Source organism: Asparagus officinalis, chromosome 7 (genome assembly GCF_001876935.1).
Source record: "Asparagus officinalis chromosome 7, Aspof.V1, whole genome shotgun sequence".
NCBI lineage: Eukaryota > Viridiplantae > Streptophyta > Magnoliopsida > Asparagales > Asparagaceae > Asparagus > Asparagus officinalis.
Genome location: NC_033800.1, coordinates 50,473,844 through 50,490,303, shown reverse-complemented (window position 1 = coordinate 50,490,303; position 16,460 = coordinate 50,473,844). Strand labels below are relative to the sequence as shown.

The window sequence follows — 16,460 nt, the reverse complement described above, 5'->3', positions numbered from 1 at the left end:
TTCTTGACTACCAAGGCTACGACACGGCCCCAGATGAATAAAAGAAGAGCTAACAACAATCGTCAAGGCGACCAAAGCCGGGAAGAAACAAACGATTCCACTGGGGAGTCTATTGGAGGAGTACAGATAGATTACAACCAACAACGGTGAAATCATCTGGCTCGATCAGACGGAGGGAGCAATCAATCCACTAAATTTTGGGATCCAAAGTATTCCGAAAATTCATCCTAGTCAACCGCGAACTTTCGAAAACTTTAGAGGGGGTTCTGTAGGCTGTCTAAAAATCATAATGAATAGCTGACCCCTATCAAGCTCCGACAAGGGAAGTCACAATCAGACGACTTTCTAATCACTGCATCCGCAACTCCACAATCGCCACAAACACGACCTCATTTCTGAGATGATTGATCTTGACGGCTGCGACAACAGCACGACTAATATTATATTAGCAATTATTGGAGATGCTGATGAGCAGTGTAATGATTTTAGAAATGAAAGGTTGGACTTAGTTGGTGAGTTGCTTGGTAGAGAGCTGTGGGCAAATATCCATCTAAAGACACTATGGATGTTGATTCCCGTCAAGTTCCTACAACGAAAGCTACAATCAAATAGCTTTCGCGTCGACAATCGAAACATACAATCAAATAGTTGCTTGGTAGAGAGCTGTGGGCAAATATTCATCTTCAAAACACTATGGATGTTGATTCCCGTCAAGCTCTCACAATGAAAGCTACAATCAAATAGCTTTCGGGTCGACAATCGAAAGCGGCAAATAGAGGACTTTTCACATAGATCGAGAAGAGTTACAATCCAACGACACTTCCGACAACTGATGAAAACTCTATTCAGCAGTCTTCACAATATACGGTGAAAGTTACAATCTGACGACTTTCATACCATACAACAGCTAAAGCCAGGATTACTGAACAACGGTCCTCGCAACGCTTCACAGAAGAAGTTACAAGTCAAAAAGCTCCTTCTGAAACGCGGATGTCATCCCTGCATTACAACTTGGGAAGTGCAGGCAACCCCCACGTTTCCAAGCCACCCCGTGTCTCCAAGATACAAGCTGAACGTGAGCGACCCTCGCGTTCGTAGGGGTCCAACCAACACCGACCCCCGCGTTTCCAAGCAGGCAACAAGCCAAAACGCGAGCGACCCTCGCGTTCAATGATGTTCAGCTAACACCCAACCTCGCGTCTCAATTCTAAGAGGCGAAGTTGGGTGCTAAACGCCAGATTGGGCGTTTGACTCGTTCAAACATGAGTCGAACGGTTTCAGAACCGTTTATCCCACGTTCTGAGGGATTTTCGCCCACGTAGGAGCGGATATAGGGGTCAGTTACAACCTCCTATCCCCCTATAAAAGCTCAACGAACCCAACAGAGTAGGGGGTTGGATTTTTGGCATCTGAACCACACAGGTTGGATTCTAAAGATCTAAACCGTACAGGTTGGAGATTTTTTAGTTCTAAAACAGATAAGGGCTGGCGTCTGGCTTTTTAAAAACAAAAGAGTTAGCAAAGATCGGATTTGGAAGATCTTAACCACTCAGGTTTGGCGATTCAACAGCAGTAGCGAAATCCTTGGAGATAGGATTTTTGAATCAAGCTCAGAAGATCAAATCTGAGAGGATTCTTCAACAACAGAATAACGGCTTGATCATTAACCGAATTTTCGGTTCTAACAACTCTATTCACAGAGTTCTAACTCGTTCAGAGTTCTTAAACTCATTCAGAGTTAAACATTAAACTTTCCACAGAAGTTCATCGTTCCCACGAGATAAGAGACGGTCGGATCGTCAACGGAGAGCAAATTCGACGCGAGCAATCGAAGGAGGCATTCCATCGCTACCGAGAAGAACCCAGTTTTAAACAAAGGAGAGAATCAAATTCGTTCTCTTCTCTTTTGTAATCAAGTTGTAATCGGAATCAAAGAAATACAAGTCAATTTTCTTTATTCTTTTCATTGCAATTTTTCCTACAAACAACGAGGTGCTGCTGGATTGAAGAGTCAAGGAGCACGAAATTTCAGCAAAGGTCAACGAGATCCCGACGAACTTCAGCACAAAGGAGGAGTCATTCGAAGGATCCGAAGCCCCGTACGTCCATTCCTTGAGATTAAGCTTGGTCTTAATCTCGAGAAGAGCTACTGATTTTGCTTGGTTGATTTTAGCGCTTCAAGCAAATACCTCCTTGGTGAGGTAGAAGCTCTGCCTAATTTTTTGTCAATCGGATCTGATTCGCGGTCGTCTATGAATAAACCCCAGCACCGGCGAAGAACCCACACAAGCAAGAGACGATAAACAAATCTTGTATTTATTTTCAAGAGAGTTGTAATTGTTTTATTTTTGTTATTTGAATTCATTTGTAACGATTGAAGTTTAATTTATTTTCAAGAGAGTTGTAATTGTTTTATTTTTGTTATTTGAATTCATTTGTAACGATTGAAGTTTAATGAAATCAATGATTATTTTTGTTATTTGAATTCATTTGTAACGATTGAAGTTTAATGAAATCAATGATGAAGGCAGCTTTCAATGAAAACAGAAAGGAGTCTAGCAAGCAGGTGGAGCTAGAGAGCTCAACTTCAAAAATAATGCTTGAGGGCACTCATGTTGAACCAGTTAATACTGCGGAAGGTTCAACTTTAGATTCTGATACACTGCAAAAGCAACAGTATAATATTGCCATCGGGAGAACAAAAAGGTAGATCCGACCGCCTCAATACTACACAGACATGCTTGCTTACGCTTTGAGTGTAGCAGAATTGATTGAGATTCTAGAGCCTTCTACCTATAAGGAGGCTATTAGTGGCAATGAGGCTGTAAATTGGACTGTTGCGATGACTAAAGAGATGAAATCTCTTCACAAGAACCAGACATAGGAGCTAGTGAAGCCACTAAGGGGACAAAAAATCGTTGGCTGTAAATGGGTCTTCAAGAAGAAAGAAGGAGCTCCGAATACAGATTCTATAAGGTATAAGGCACGCTTGGTAGCTAAAAGCTACAGTCAGACCGAATGTGTGGATTTCAATGAAGTATTCTCTCCACTTGTAAAACACATCTCAATCCGCATGTTGCTTGTCATGGTTGCTCATTTTAATTTGAAGCTTGAGCAACTTGATGTGAAGACGGATTTTCTACATGGTGAGCTTGAGGAGAAGATCTTTATGCATCAGCCAGAGGGTTTTATTGTTGAAGGTAAAGAAGACCATGTGTGCAGGTTGAAGAAATCTCTCTATGGGTTGAAACAGTCTCTGAGGCAGTGGTATTTAAGATTTGATACTTTCATGTTTAAGCATTGTTACTCTAGGAGTAAATATGATAGTTGTGTTTATCATAAAAAGTTCAATGATGGTTCTTTTGTGTATTTGCTTTTATATGTTGATGACATGTTGATTACAGCTAAAGATATGTCAGAAATCAATGAGTTGAAATCTCAACTCAAACATGAGTTTGAGATAAAAGACTTGAGAGCAGCAAAGAAGATTTTGGGGATGGAGATTCATAGAAACAGTTGAGAAGGAAGTTTATTCCTATCTCAAGAGAAATACATTAAGAAGGTGTTGAATAGATTTGGCATGCTTGATGCCAAGCCTGTGAAGACTCTGCTTGCCGCTCATTTTTGTCTTTCAGCAGATTTGTCACCTCAGACTAAAGAGGAGGAGCAGTACATGTTTTGTGTTCCTTATGCTAGTGTAGTTGGAAGTATTATGTATGCGATGGTCTGCACCCATCCAGATATTTTACATGCAGTCAGTGCTGTGAGTCGGTATATGGATAAGCCTAGAAAGGTCCGCTAGCAGGTTGTGAAATAGATACTTAGATATTTGAGAGGATCTGCTAATATTGGTTTGTATTTTAGTAGGAACACAGGCTCAGATTGCAGAATACTTGGTAATTCTGATTCAGATTATGCGGGTGATTTGGATAAGAGATGATCCCTGATAGGTTATATTTTTACTCTTTCAAGTAGTGCCATTAGTTGGAAGGCGACTCTATAGTCGACAGTTGTTTTGTCTACTACAGAGGCAGAGTATATGGTAGTGACAGAAGTAGTGAAAGAAGCTATTTGGTTAAGATGTTTGGTTGAAGATCTCGGCTTACACCAAGGTGTTACTATGGTGTTTTGCGTAAGCCAGAGTGCTACACATTTGATGAAGCATCAGATGTATCATGAAAGAACAAAACATATAGATGTCAGGTATTATTTTATTAGAGAAATTAAAGTCATCAGAATTGATAAAATTGGTACTACAGATAATCCAGCAGATATGATAACGAAGCCCGTACCTTCGCACAAGTTCGAGCATTATCTCGAATTGTTTGGAGTTCGACAAAGCAGAGGTTAAGCCCGTAAGAGGCTTCTGACGAGACAACAAGAGTAAAGAGAATATCTTCATTTTTCAAAGTCAAGGTGGAGATTTGTGAGAAACGTGACTTTGAAAATGTCTTCATCTGCCTAATTTGTGATTGCTTTTTAAAATTAACAGCCCATTTGTCAGACCTCACCAACTCTTTTCTATTTTTTATTATTTTCTTATGGCTATATAGGGGGGGTGAGGGGAGAGGGTTTAATGCATCAGTCGGAGAAAAAAATAGAGAGAGAAGAGAGTAAGATAGAAAGGTTTTGTCCCTTTCTTTATGAGAGTCTCTGGTTAGAGAGTGGTCTCTTCTTTTGTAATCTTCTCTTTTGGTGATTAGTGAAGTTCTCTGTTGTTCTCGCCCGTGGACGTATGTCATACTGATTGAACCATATTAAATCCTTGTGTGATGTTCTCTTTTTCCACTCTTGTATAGATATTTTTGTGTCTGTGAAGCCCCTCCGCTACAACACACACGTCACCTTAACTTTCTGCAACTCATTAGACTCAGGTCAGTTTGTTTCAACCCATACACAGTTCATAAGTATGGTTTGAAAGGATTGTTTGGGCTTCTAGTTCAAAACCAAGCGTTTTCTCAATTTTTTTATCTATTCAATAAAAGAAACGTAAAAATGTTATAAGGATTTTAGTTATCATAACATGCAAATGAAAACACGATATCAATCTCATATAAGTTATTAATTTCAATATGTATATATATTGTCATGTCCATGTATCCTATCTTATACAAATTTTTCGTGTCCTATACCCGCACCTGTATTTGTGTCTGCATCCACACCCATAACCATGCACTGCATCCACACCAACATAACCATGCAATCTAGCTTTTGAATTAAACTTTCCTTGTTCATTGACTGAGGAAATGATATCTTGAATGAAAAAAAGAAAGGAGAAATCTTCATACAAAATCCCTATCTCAGTTGATGAGGGCAAGGCTAATGTTCATTGTTTCCATTATTATCTGATTTGAGCTGTTTGATGTTGATAATTTTTTTTTTGAAAACATACATAACTCAGAAAATCTTTGGTTTGAACCCTCTATGATTCTTCAAGATCTCAAATATAAGGAGTCTAAATCTATATACAAACATTTTACATATTTGAGCTTGCCTCTTTCTTATCTTTGTTGCAATGTGGTACATTTTCTTGTTACAAGGTATCATGTTGCTTAACTAATTTATCAAGTTACTGCTTCGCTGAAATTTCAGATGACTAGACTTTTGGACATCCTTGAAGATTATTTAATGTTCCGTGCATACCAGTACTGTCATATAGATGGAAATACTGGTGGAGAAGAACGTGATGCTAAAATTGAAGCCTTCAATCAACCTGGAAGTTCAAAGTTTATCTTCTTGCTTTCAACAAGAGTAGGCGGCCTGGGGATTAATCTTGCCACCGTAGATATAGTTATCCTTTACGATAGTGACTGGTAGCTCCCTCACCTCAAGTTTGCTGCATATCTTGTCAATCTTTTTCCTGCATCTTTTTTTCCTCCCTTTTTTCTTTAAACCTTTTCCTGTTTATAGGAACCCTCAGGTTGATTTACAAGCTCAACATCGGGCGCATAGGATTGGTCAAAAGAAAGAAGTTCAAGTGTTCTGTTTTTGCACAGAGGTTCGGCTAACCTTTCCATGTTAAAGAATGTTATTTGAATTTGATGATGCAACTATGACAATGCAACTATGATAATGCAACAACATATATTCCATAAAATTGCAGTACCCTATTGAAGAAAAAGTGATTGAGAGAGCATATAAGAAACTTCCATTTGATGCTTTGGTGATTCAACAAGGGCGCCTAGCCGAGCAGAAAAGTGTGCAGTCATATGCCGATAGTTTTTATGGTTTCTCTTGCTATGAACTATGTTTAATGAAGCTAATGCCTTAATTAATGCTTTTCTTTTTTGTTGATGCAGCTGTGAATAAAGATGTGCTGTTGCAGATGGTGAGGTTTGGTGCTGAAATGGTTTTCAGCTCCAAGGACAATACACTAACAGATTAAGATGTTGACCGAATTATAGCTAAAGGAGAAGAGGCAACAACAGCCCTTGATACTAAAATGAAAAAGTTCACAGAAGATGTCATCAAGTTTAAGATGGATGACAGTATGCTTACTAGTTTATTTATGTTCCTGTTCTTCACATGAATCAAAATTTTCACTTCATAAATTTTGTCTTAATTATGTGCAGATGCTGATTTGTACGATTTTGATGATAAGAAGGTACCTTAGTTCAGTGTTACAATCTCTCGCCTAAATTAGTTTATGATATTTAATGCATGATCTATTTGTGTTGAATGCTTCACTGTGCCATTGTTCCAGTTTTATTATTGCTATTCTTATTGTTCCTTGATTTTCTATATGTAGGATGATGATAATTAAAGTTGACTTTAAAAAACTTGTTAGTGAGAACTGGACAGAACCATCCAAGAGGGAACGTAGACACAAGTATGTCTATACCATTGACCACCAGATTGCCCTTTTTTTGTAATCTACTAAGTTACCCATTTGTTCTTGCAGTTATTCTGAACCGATTACTTCAAACATGCATTACGCCAAGGTGCTCCAACAAAACCAAGAGAGCCACGGATTCCCCGAATGTCGCAGCTGTAAGCTTTATCAATTGCTGATTTTTCCCTCGTTACATAATAAAATACTAATCACTTTCTCCATTTTAATTTAATTTTCAGGCATGACTCTTAGTTTTTTAACGTCCAAAGATTGAACAACTTATATGAAAAAGAAGTACGGTATTATCTTGCGGTGTGAACGTGGGGCCACGAATAGCCAGCAGACGCGTTTTCAGCAAACATATTTTTTCTTTCAAAAACGTGTGGGGGCCACAACGTGGAGAAGTTGTTCAGCGGACCACAACATGGAGAAGTTGTTCAGCGAGCTAAGAGGCCCACCCGAGATCAAACCTGCGTGCTTATAAATGCACGCTGAACAAAAACCCTAGGGCTGTGTGCAAAGAGGGTGTGTGCAGGCAGAGAGGAGAAATTAGCTTCGATCAAATAGAGCAGAGGCTTGGTGTAGAGAGGAAAAGGCGGCATACAAAAACATCAAATCCTTTTCTCAGTTGTGCAAAGGCAGAGGGTTTTCTTAGGCTGCGTGCAACAGAAAAATCAGAGGCTCCTTTGGCTCTTTTGAGAGAGAGATTATGAGGGATTTGAGAGATTGTTTGAGGATTTTGGTTGTGAGATTGTAAACCCTAGTTGTATTCTCTCGCTCTAATTGTAGATCTTCCCCCTTCTTGTCCCGTGGATGTATGCAATTTACCGAACCACGTAAAATAGTTTGTTTTATTATGATTTGTAATAGCTTGTAGGTTCCCTCAACAAGTCAGTACTAGAACTGATGAGAGGAAGAGCTGATATCTCACTTTGTTGAGATAGTTTGCTTTCGGTTCTTGTTTTTTTTGTGAAACGGGAATTTCGTTGTGATCTAATCTCTTATTGTGCACATTGCGTACCGGAGGTGCTGGCAAAATTTTCGTTGTGCACAACAAGTGGTATCAGAGCTTCAGGTTTGGCTTGAGGCTTGTTCGAAGGATTCGGTGAAGGATTCCTATCTAAAGAGTTAGATCGACAACATGGGAGAAGTATCTTAGTAAGAGCATTGAGAATCAGCTTTATTTGAATAAGAGGTTTTACCAGTTCAAGATGAAGAGGGTAGTTTCCATTAGGAAGCATGTAAACAACTTCACGAAGCTACTTTCAGATATGGTCAATGTGGATATCATGGTTGAGGATGAAGACAATACGATGTTACTTTTGTGTTCGTTGCCCGAGGATGATTATGATACGTTCGTTCTCACTATGATCAATGGAAGAACTATTGTTAGATATAAGGAGGTGACCTCAATTTTGGTAAATTATAAGTTGAGGAAGAGTGATGGTGAACCCTCCGAGAAGATATCGGGAGATGCATTAGCAGTTCGAGGTCGTGATCTAAACCGTCGCCAGTTCAACCGCTCAAAATCAAAAAATAGAGGTGGCCAAAAGAGTATTGGTAGGAATCAATGTCTCTTTTGTAAAGAAGAGGGACATTGGAAGATCGACTGCCCGAAGTTGAAGGAAAAAACCAGGAAGAACAAGGGAAAAGTTGTACAAGCTTCAGAAGTGAATGATGTAAAAGCCATTGATGAATATTCAGAGTCAGATTCTTCGGGCTATTCGTGTCATGTACTACTGTTGGTTTGCTATGCCGACTCTACGGAGTGGATGTTGGATTCAGGAGCCACATATCACATATGCCCTAGGAGTAATTGATTATCTAGCTTTGAGGAGCTGGAAAGAGGGGATGTTGTGCTTATGAGAAATGATCACGTATGTCCTATTGATGATATTGATTCAGTCCGGATTAGGATGCATGACGGAGTGGTGAGGGAATTGAAAGAAGTGAGGTTCGTACCGCAGTTGACAAAGAACATTATTTCTCTTGGTACTTTGGAGGCAGCTAGTTATCGGGTGACCTTAGAGGATGCTACAGTAAAGGTCACGAAGGGTTCTATGGTGGTGATGCAAGGAGTCAGAGAAAAATTCCTATACTACTTGAAGGGCAAGACAGTTACAAGGGGGTCTGGCAGCTTCTATCACTACAGAGGAGGACGCTACCACATTATGACACATGAGACTAGAACACACAGGAGATAAGTCCCTATAGTCATTGGTAAAACACAGACTATTGAAAGGTGCTAAAACCTGCAAGATGGAGCTGTGTGAGCATTGTGTACTTCGGAAGAAGACTAGAGTGAAGTTTGGCACCGCTATTCACAACACCCAAGGTACATTGGATTATATTCACACAGATGTTTGGGGTCTTTCTAAGAATACATCACTTGGTGGGGCTAACTATTTTATTACTTTTATTGATGACTATTCCAGGAGAAATTGGGTATACCTTATGAAGTATAAACATGAGGTCCTGGATATTTTTATGGAGTGGAAGAAGAAAGTGGAGCTGTAGACAGGTAGAAAGGTGAATACTCTTCGCTCGGACAATGGAGGAGAGTATAAGAGTGATCCGTTTCTGTAGTTTTGTCGGGATCATGGAATTAGGTGATACTTCACAGTTCGAGAGACACCGCAATAAAACGGGGTGACTGAGAGATTGAACCGTACCTTGCTGGAGAAGGTACGATGTATGATGACGCAGAGTGGATTTCCTAGATCCTTTTGGGCCGAAGCGTTGGTTTATGCGAGCCATCTCGTGAATAGGTTGACGTGCACTGTAATACAGAGGAAGACTCCGTTGGAGCATTGGTTTGGTTCGGTAGCTAGTGACTATGAGTCGCTTCAGATATTTGAGTGTCTAGCTTATTACTATGTTAGTGATGGTAGATTGAATCCGAGTGCGAGGAAAGCAGTCTTTGTGGGATTTAGAGATGAAGTTAAAGGCTTTAAGTTATGGGATCCACATGACAAGAAGATAGTTATTAGCAGGGATGTCACATTTAATGAGGCGTACATGATGAAGCCTCAAGTTCCTCAGCAGGTGGAGGATGATGTGACTCCACTCACTCCAGAGAGCATTGTATCCATCGATGCTCCTACAGAGGTGATACTGGTAGGGGTGTGCAACGGTCGGTTCGGTTCGGTTTTTACCAAAATTTGAACAACCGAACCGAACCGCCTATAATTCAAAACCGAACCGAACTATTGCAAGTCGGTTCGGTGCGGTTCGGTTCGGTTTGTTCGGTTCTAACTTCATCAAACTTCTTATCAAACAACAAACTGTGTTAAAGAAAAAAAATATCAACAAAGTAGGAGATTATGAAGCATTAAACACTGATATAATGATATTGTTTTCAACCCATAATGATCCAGAAAATGTGTTTAGAGTTTGAGTCTTTGACTTTTTGGGGACGGGTCGGGTAGGGTTTGAGATCAGAATGGGTAGTATTGCACTATATTCGGTCGGTTCGGGTCGGTTCGGGTTGAAATGTTTTCAAACCGACCCGAACCGCCCTACTCATAAAACCGATTTTTTCGGGTCGGTTCGGATCGGTTCGGTCGGTTTTTTCGGTTTGGACCGAACCATGCACAGCCCTAGATACTGGGAGGAGATGGGATGACAGCCGGGCAAATAGAGGATACGGTGAATTGTGAGACTCAGGAAAATGGTCATGTTCAGGAGTCAATTACAGCGAATAGGCCTAGAAGGGTGATTCATCGGCCAGCTAGGTACAATGATATCATGGTCGCATATGCATTATCAGTGGAGGTCATTGATGATATGGTTTCATCCACATTTAGGGAGGCAGAGTCTAGCCCTGATTCGATCAGGTGGAGGAAAGCTATGGAGGAGGAGATACGATCTCTTCAGAAGAACGACACTTGGGAACTTGCAAAGCTACCTAAGGGTAAAAAAAACTATTGGTTGTAAGTGGGTATATGCGAAAAAGGAGGGAAACAGGCTCGAAAAGACAAGAAGATTGCAAAGGTTTGTCCTATATCTTCTTAGCTTGGGGAAATATAGTATTAAATTTGGTATGCTTTTATGTTGGCATGAGAATTTAAAGTGTATTAATGATGTTACTTGGTTTTCTTCCTCTTGATTCCTTATTAATGCCAAGATAGCTATTTTAACAGTGACATACCTAGCCACAAATCTGAAGTTCCTACACTGTTAGAATAGTTTTTACATAGACTACCTACTGGAGGGATACTCTCCATCATCTCTAATATGGCATAGGCCCTCTCGTCATGGCATGTGCCATGCTACATCTTATGCTAAAAGGCATATCACCATAATAACTTGGATGAATAACAAAATTAGATGATCTGACTCAATTATATTGAACACTCAATTCGCAACCAATCCAATTGTAGTGATAGTTTGTTGCCTTAATACTTGTCCTTTTACCTATAGAAATTATTAAAGGGCGTCCTATTATTGTAAAAAAAAAAAGGAAAAACATGGGCTTAACGTCTGCTTTGTGCCATCCCTCTCTCTATTATTCTCGTTCTTAATAAACGGAATTTCTCACCTACACAGCTACCCAAGTTTCCAATTTCATGTCCCCACAGAAAGCTACCTTTTGACCCGTACACGTTTATTTATACATTTATTTATACCAAAAGAAAAAGGTCGCACCCAACTCTTCTACTAGTAATTAATAGTCTCTCTCCATCTGTAATCTCTCCGAGGGCTTCTCTTGCTAACACTCGTACTCGTTGAAGCAACGTTCAGAGCATCAATATGGGCGTGTGCACGCTCACGTTTGTGGTGTTGTGCAGCATGGTTGTTTTTGTTGTCGGAGGTGAAGAAGGATTGGCAGCCTCCTTCATTTTCGGTGACTCGCTTGTTGACGCTGGGAACAATAACTTTCTTCCGACGTTGGCGAGGGCCAATTTCCGGCCGAACGGTATTGATTTTGAGGCCACCGCCGGTGAGCCCACTGGCCGGTATACCAACGGAAGAACCATTGCGGATATAGTTGGTATGTACTCTTCCTTCTCTCTTTTTCTTACTATCTCGATTTGAATTTGTGGGCGCCTAGTTATGTAACCAACCGAGGATATAATCTCCAGGGGACTCTTTGGTTAGCTGCGACCGCATGGATCGTAATTGCTTTTGCATATAACTACATTTTCCCATCAGTTACAGCTAGCTCTTTGTTTCACTGTTTCTCCTTCCTATTTCTTGTTCTCTTGGCTATGTAAAAACGTAGGATATAATTTCCATGGTAATGTTTGGTTTGCTGCGACAGCATGAATTGTAAATGTAGTTGCGTATTTAACTAGGATATTTTGGATTAGTTGTAGACCGCAGTTGCCAAAGGCCTCCGAGGGCAGAGCCACAATTTATGCTTAGTTTTTTATGGTCATAGTCGCAACGTGTTTTTGTCTATGAGTCGGGTTGAAGTTGCAACTTCAATGGGAACCATTTCAAGCAAGTCTTGAAAAATGGTGATATCCCAACTCAAACACTTACAACTACACCTACAAATATAAATTGTGAATTTTTAAAATTTAAAGCAAAATATGATAACATGAGACAACAGTTATAGTAACTGCAGTTGCATGCAACTAACAGTTGTATTGTAATTACAGTTATGTTGATCCAAACGATCCTCAAATGTAGTTGAGAACATAATCCTAGCTATGCACAAAATAAATTTGTACTTCCAAATAAAGATAGCAAAAATTTAGATATTGAGTACTCATCATGCATATAGTCTTATCTTATAGAATTCTTTTTTTCCATATTAATTTTCTTTTTCATGTAGGAGAGTTATTGGGCCAGGCCAACTATGCACCACCATTTCTATCTCCAAATACAACTGGCAAAGCTATACTCTATGGAGTGAACTATGCATCCGGAGGTGGAGGAATCCTGACCCAAACAGGACGAATATTCGTATGTTCCCTCAACTTTATAAATCTCATTCTACCTGAAAGCGAATTAGCTTTTGGAATTAATGCAGAAGCTATTGTTTTGATAGAGTAATATAAAATGTTAAATACTTATATATATGAATTTTCTACCGTTGATACTAAGATACTGTCTTTGTTGCAGATTAATAGGCTTGGGCTAGATGTCCAAGCTGATTACTTCAACATTACAAGACATCAAATTGATGATCTCATAGGAAAATCCAAGGCAAAAGAGTTCATAATGAGAAAATCCATATTCTCAATCACCATAGGATCAAATGATTTCCTCAGTAACTATCTCCTTCCTGTTATCTCCATGGTTGAAAAGATGAGTGAGACCCCAAATGACTTTGTGGATCATCTCATCAATCACTTTGAAGGCCAACTCAAGGTAAAATTTCTTTATTGATTCTCTTTTATTTATTTATTTATTTTGATATGCAACATTAAATTCCTAGAATGTTGCATTGCTTGATAAGATACGTAGAAATTATAAGGAGTTACTAGAAATGAGTTGCCGCCTAATTTACCAACATGATATTTCAAGAGAGAGAAATACTAAGGTCTACATGTTATGACGTTCATAGCAAAATGAACCTCGCAACTCCTATATTTCTGAACGACTCGTTAAAATTGAGATGTCAGCTAGCTTATACATTTTTGTCTTTTTTTGGGGGGGACCTATAGAGGATCAGTTAGAAAATCATACTAGAATATAGGAGGGATTGGCGTGTGTCTTCCATTAAAGATTTTAGTATTGATAATTAATTAAAGAGAAGGGAGAAGATGGGAGAATTATATTTTATTCCACTCAATATAATGAAACAATTACATGTATATATATACATCAATACTGCAAGAATCATCTAAACTAGGAAAGTATATAAATAAATATGAACACAATATTTAACTAAATCCTTAAATTAATTTTGTCGAATCAGCCAGCCTTTGTTTCCCTGCTTTGGATGGATTTGGTATCTCTATCATGCCCCCGCAAGATGGACAACCGACCGGTAAGTCCAATCTTGGTTTGGAGAAGTTGAAATCGTTGACGAGAGAGAGGCTTAGTGAGGGCATCAACCAGTTCATCAGCCGAGGAGACATGAGCAACACGAAGCAAGCCGTTTTGAACCTGTTCTCGAATGAAGTGATAATCGAGAGCCACATGCTTCATACGAGAGTGAAAAACAGGGTTGGCACAGAGGTTAGTGGCACCAACATTGTCACAATTAATGACCAATTGATGTGGAATGGTAACACCCAGTTCAGTAAGTAGGGAACATATCCAACTAAGTTCAGCTGCAATGGCAGCCACAGAGCGATACTCTGCTTCAGTGGAGGAGCGTGCAATAGTGCGTTGTTTCTTCGAGCTCCAAGAAACAAGGTGTTAGCCCTCATGTTTTGATGATGTTCTTACAACCACCATTATCGATACTAATGGCTTATTGAGTGTAAATGTAGTAAATCATTTGTCAAGGCCGGTAGTGCGCATTAACGGAGGATGGATGGGAATATACGCTAAAACGAAGACATCTAAAGAACGAGGAGCCAACAAAGATTGAAAGCACGTATTCAAGAAACAACAAAGCATAATAAAAGCTTCAGCGATTCAAGCTTTATAATCAACACTCGAAAGTATTGCTTGTTCAATATGAGGATATTAGCTTTGCTTTTGGTTCTTCTCTGCTAGTGCTAGAATGTAGGCAAAGATATAATGGAGTTTACTTGAAGCTATTGGGAATCACATCACACAACTTTTAGACATTGGTGTCTTTAAGGCGGTTATTTTTTCACAAATCACTATTTCATTCACAGTATGATACCGGATATCTGCAAATTCAATTCTTGCTGCAAACAGCTTTGCTTTAGTAGTTAAAACATTACAAAGTTTCAGACATTTCAGAGTAAAAATGACTATCTTGCAAATATTTTCAAGTTGATCAAAACCTGTTTCTGGGAAAAAAATATGTATCAGCAAATCGGGTCGGACGCGCCCGGTCGAGCCGATTCCTAGTGGCCAGTTCTTAGTATCTTCAGACTTCTGTACGTGCGGTGCGAGAGCCGAGTACGCGGTCGAGGCCAGAATTTTCATATACATTCAAATCGTAAGGACCGTATTCGGTCAGAGCGGCGATTAAGGAGGGAGCCCCCTCTGATGCTTTTCGCAGAATTCTTGAGCTCAGCGGTCGACGCGAGAATTTTTACGGTAAGGCAATCGCAGGGCCGACGGTAATTTCGGTCAGACGGCGGATTATTTCTTCGGTCACCCGATTGGTCAGCCGCGGTTTTTCGTAAAACGAGGGTCGTTTTTCGCCTCGACTCCTGTCGCTTTTCAGCTATTAGTGGATGTGGACCACAGGTCATGAGGTCAAACCTGCAAAAAGTAGATATATTTTCCTAATAGGATAGATGGGTTTGTTGTTTTTATTGATTCAAACTCTTTTATAAAACCCCCAAATCCTGCTTCTTCGTTCTCTAAGCTAACGTTGAAAGAGAACCAGAGAAGCTCTGTTCTGTCCTGGAGAAAATTTTCCAAAATCAACTGTATCTCTGAATCTTTCTTGTGGTGACGACAGAGAAGCTTCTCACAGTAGTCCAGCGCCGTTCGGTACCTTGCATTCTCCTTGTCTATATGGGGCTTTGTGGATAGTAGTGTCTTGCAGTTTAACTTACTGGCTGCTGAGTGAGTCGAGATATCTTGGTGAGCGGAGTCCGAAGACTGGTGAAGGGAAGTACGTGCAGCTCTAGTGAATCAGAACTGTGCAGTTGAGAGCAGAGAGTCTATGTGGATCATTGTGTAGACCCCGAATTCAGGTCCGGCTCGCCGAAACCAGAATCGGTTAGTCGGACTCGTGTTCCTCCTCGGAGAGTGGGGAGAGGGGCGGCCACGGGCGTAGGTGCACGATGCGACCGGGCGACCGCCGGAGCCACTCCCGTTAACGCCCCGAGGATAGATCAGACATCGCGCGAGTCGAGAGTCATTAGAACGAGCTCACCTCCGGGAATCATTCGATACTAGTGCGCCACTTTCTTGGTACTTGATAGCAGGCATCTGTTGACGTCAGGCCGGGCGGACAGCACGGAGCGTGCGCGATCAAGGCACGACGGGAGAGTTATGCGAAGGAGGCTCGATGGTTTAGTCCGGCGTCTCCGGGTTACTTTGTTTCGCGTTACGCGGCGTTGGGATTTGTTGTATTCACGTTTCTTGAGTCCGACCGGGTGTTGTTGTGATCTTTGGAGGCTTGTTTGTACTTTCGTTTGTTGTGTGAGATGTGCATATAAGGCCTCTGGCGCGGCTAATCAGCCGCCCCTCTAAGGCGACTGGAGGTGTGCTCCGTTCCAGGATTGTATCAGAGCTCCGTGGGGTCACACATGTCAAGTACTCCAGTGTTGTGTGTTTACAGACCTAAGAAAAGATCTAATGGGACGCATTCTTGAATATGCATGTCCTTAGAGAGCGACAATCCTCTTACATCCCGCTAGGCCACTCTCTTCACCGACACTAGCTAATTTCTTGGCTTAGTGGAAGAAGCGAGATAGAGAACTTTGACGACATTCCGTGCGACTGAGACCTTGGCGCCGACATTAGCCTACAGGGGGTTCTAGAAGAGAATAATAGAGAGGCAATCCAAGTCGGGCACTCCCGGATGACCGATGGCGAAAGCACGCTAAGCTACATTCGAGCGCTAAGCGCTATG

General features: G+C 40.6%; 2 protein-coding genes across 2 annotated transcripts in view; both read left to right on the top strand.

Annotated features, from left to right (window-relative positions):
* LOC109849857 (ISWI chromatin-remodeling complex ATPase CHR17-like) overlaps positions 1–7,686 on the top strand; it is a 67,334-nt gene extending 59,648 nt beyond the window's left edge. The window contains exons 5-12 of the mRNA XM_020419742.1: positions 5,593–5,813; positions 5,911–5,998; positions 6,104–6,197; positions 6,300–6,488; positions 6,573–6,604; positions 6,749–6,829; positions 6,902–6,990; positions 7,072–7,686. Coding sequence (XP_020275331.1) covers positions 5,593–5,813; positions 5,911–5,998; positions 6,104–6,197; positions 6,300–6,385 — 489 coding nt within the window. The 3' untranslated portion in view covers positions 6,386–6,488; positions 6,573–6,604; positions 6,749–6,829; positions 6,902–6,990; positions 7,072–7,686. The remainder of the gene's footprint in view (positions 1–5,592; positions 5,814–5,910; positions 5,999–6,103; positions 6,198–6,299; positions 6,489–6,572; positions 6,605–6,748; positions 6,830–6,901; positions 6,991–7,071) is intronic.
* Positions 11,536–16,460, top strand: part of LOC109849587 (GDSL esterase/lipase At2g23540-like) — a 14,574-nt gene continuing 9,649 nt past the window's right edge. The window contains exons 1-3 of the mRNA XM_020419436.1: positions 11,536–11,825; positions 12,615–12,745; positions 12,905–13,153. Coding sequence (XP_020275025.1) covers positions 11,585–11,825; positions 12,615–12,745; positions 12,905–13,153 — 621 coding nt within the window. The 5' untranslated portion in view covers positions 11,536–11,584. The remainder of the gene's footprint in view (positions 11,826–12,614; positions 12,746–12,904; positions 13,154–16,460) is intronic.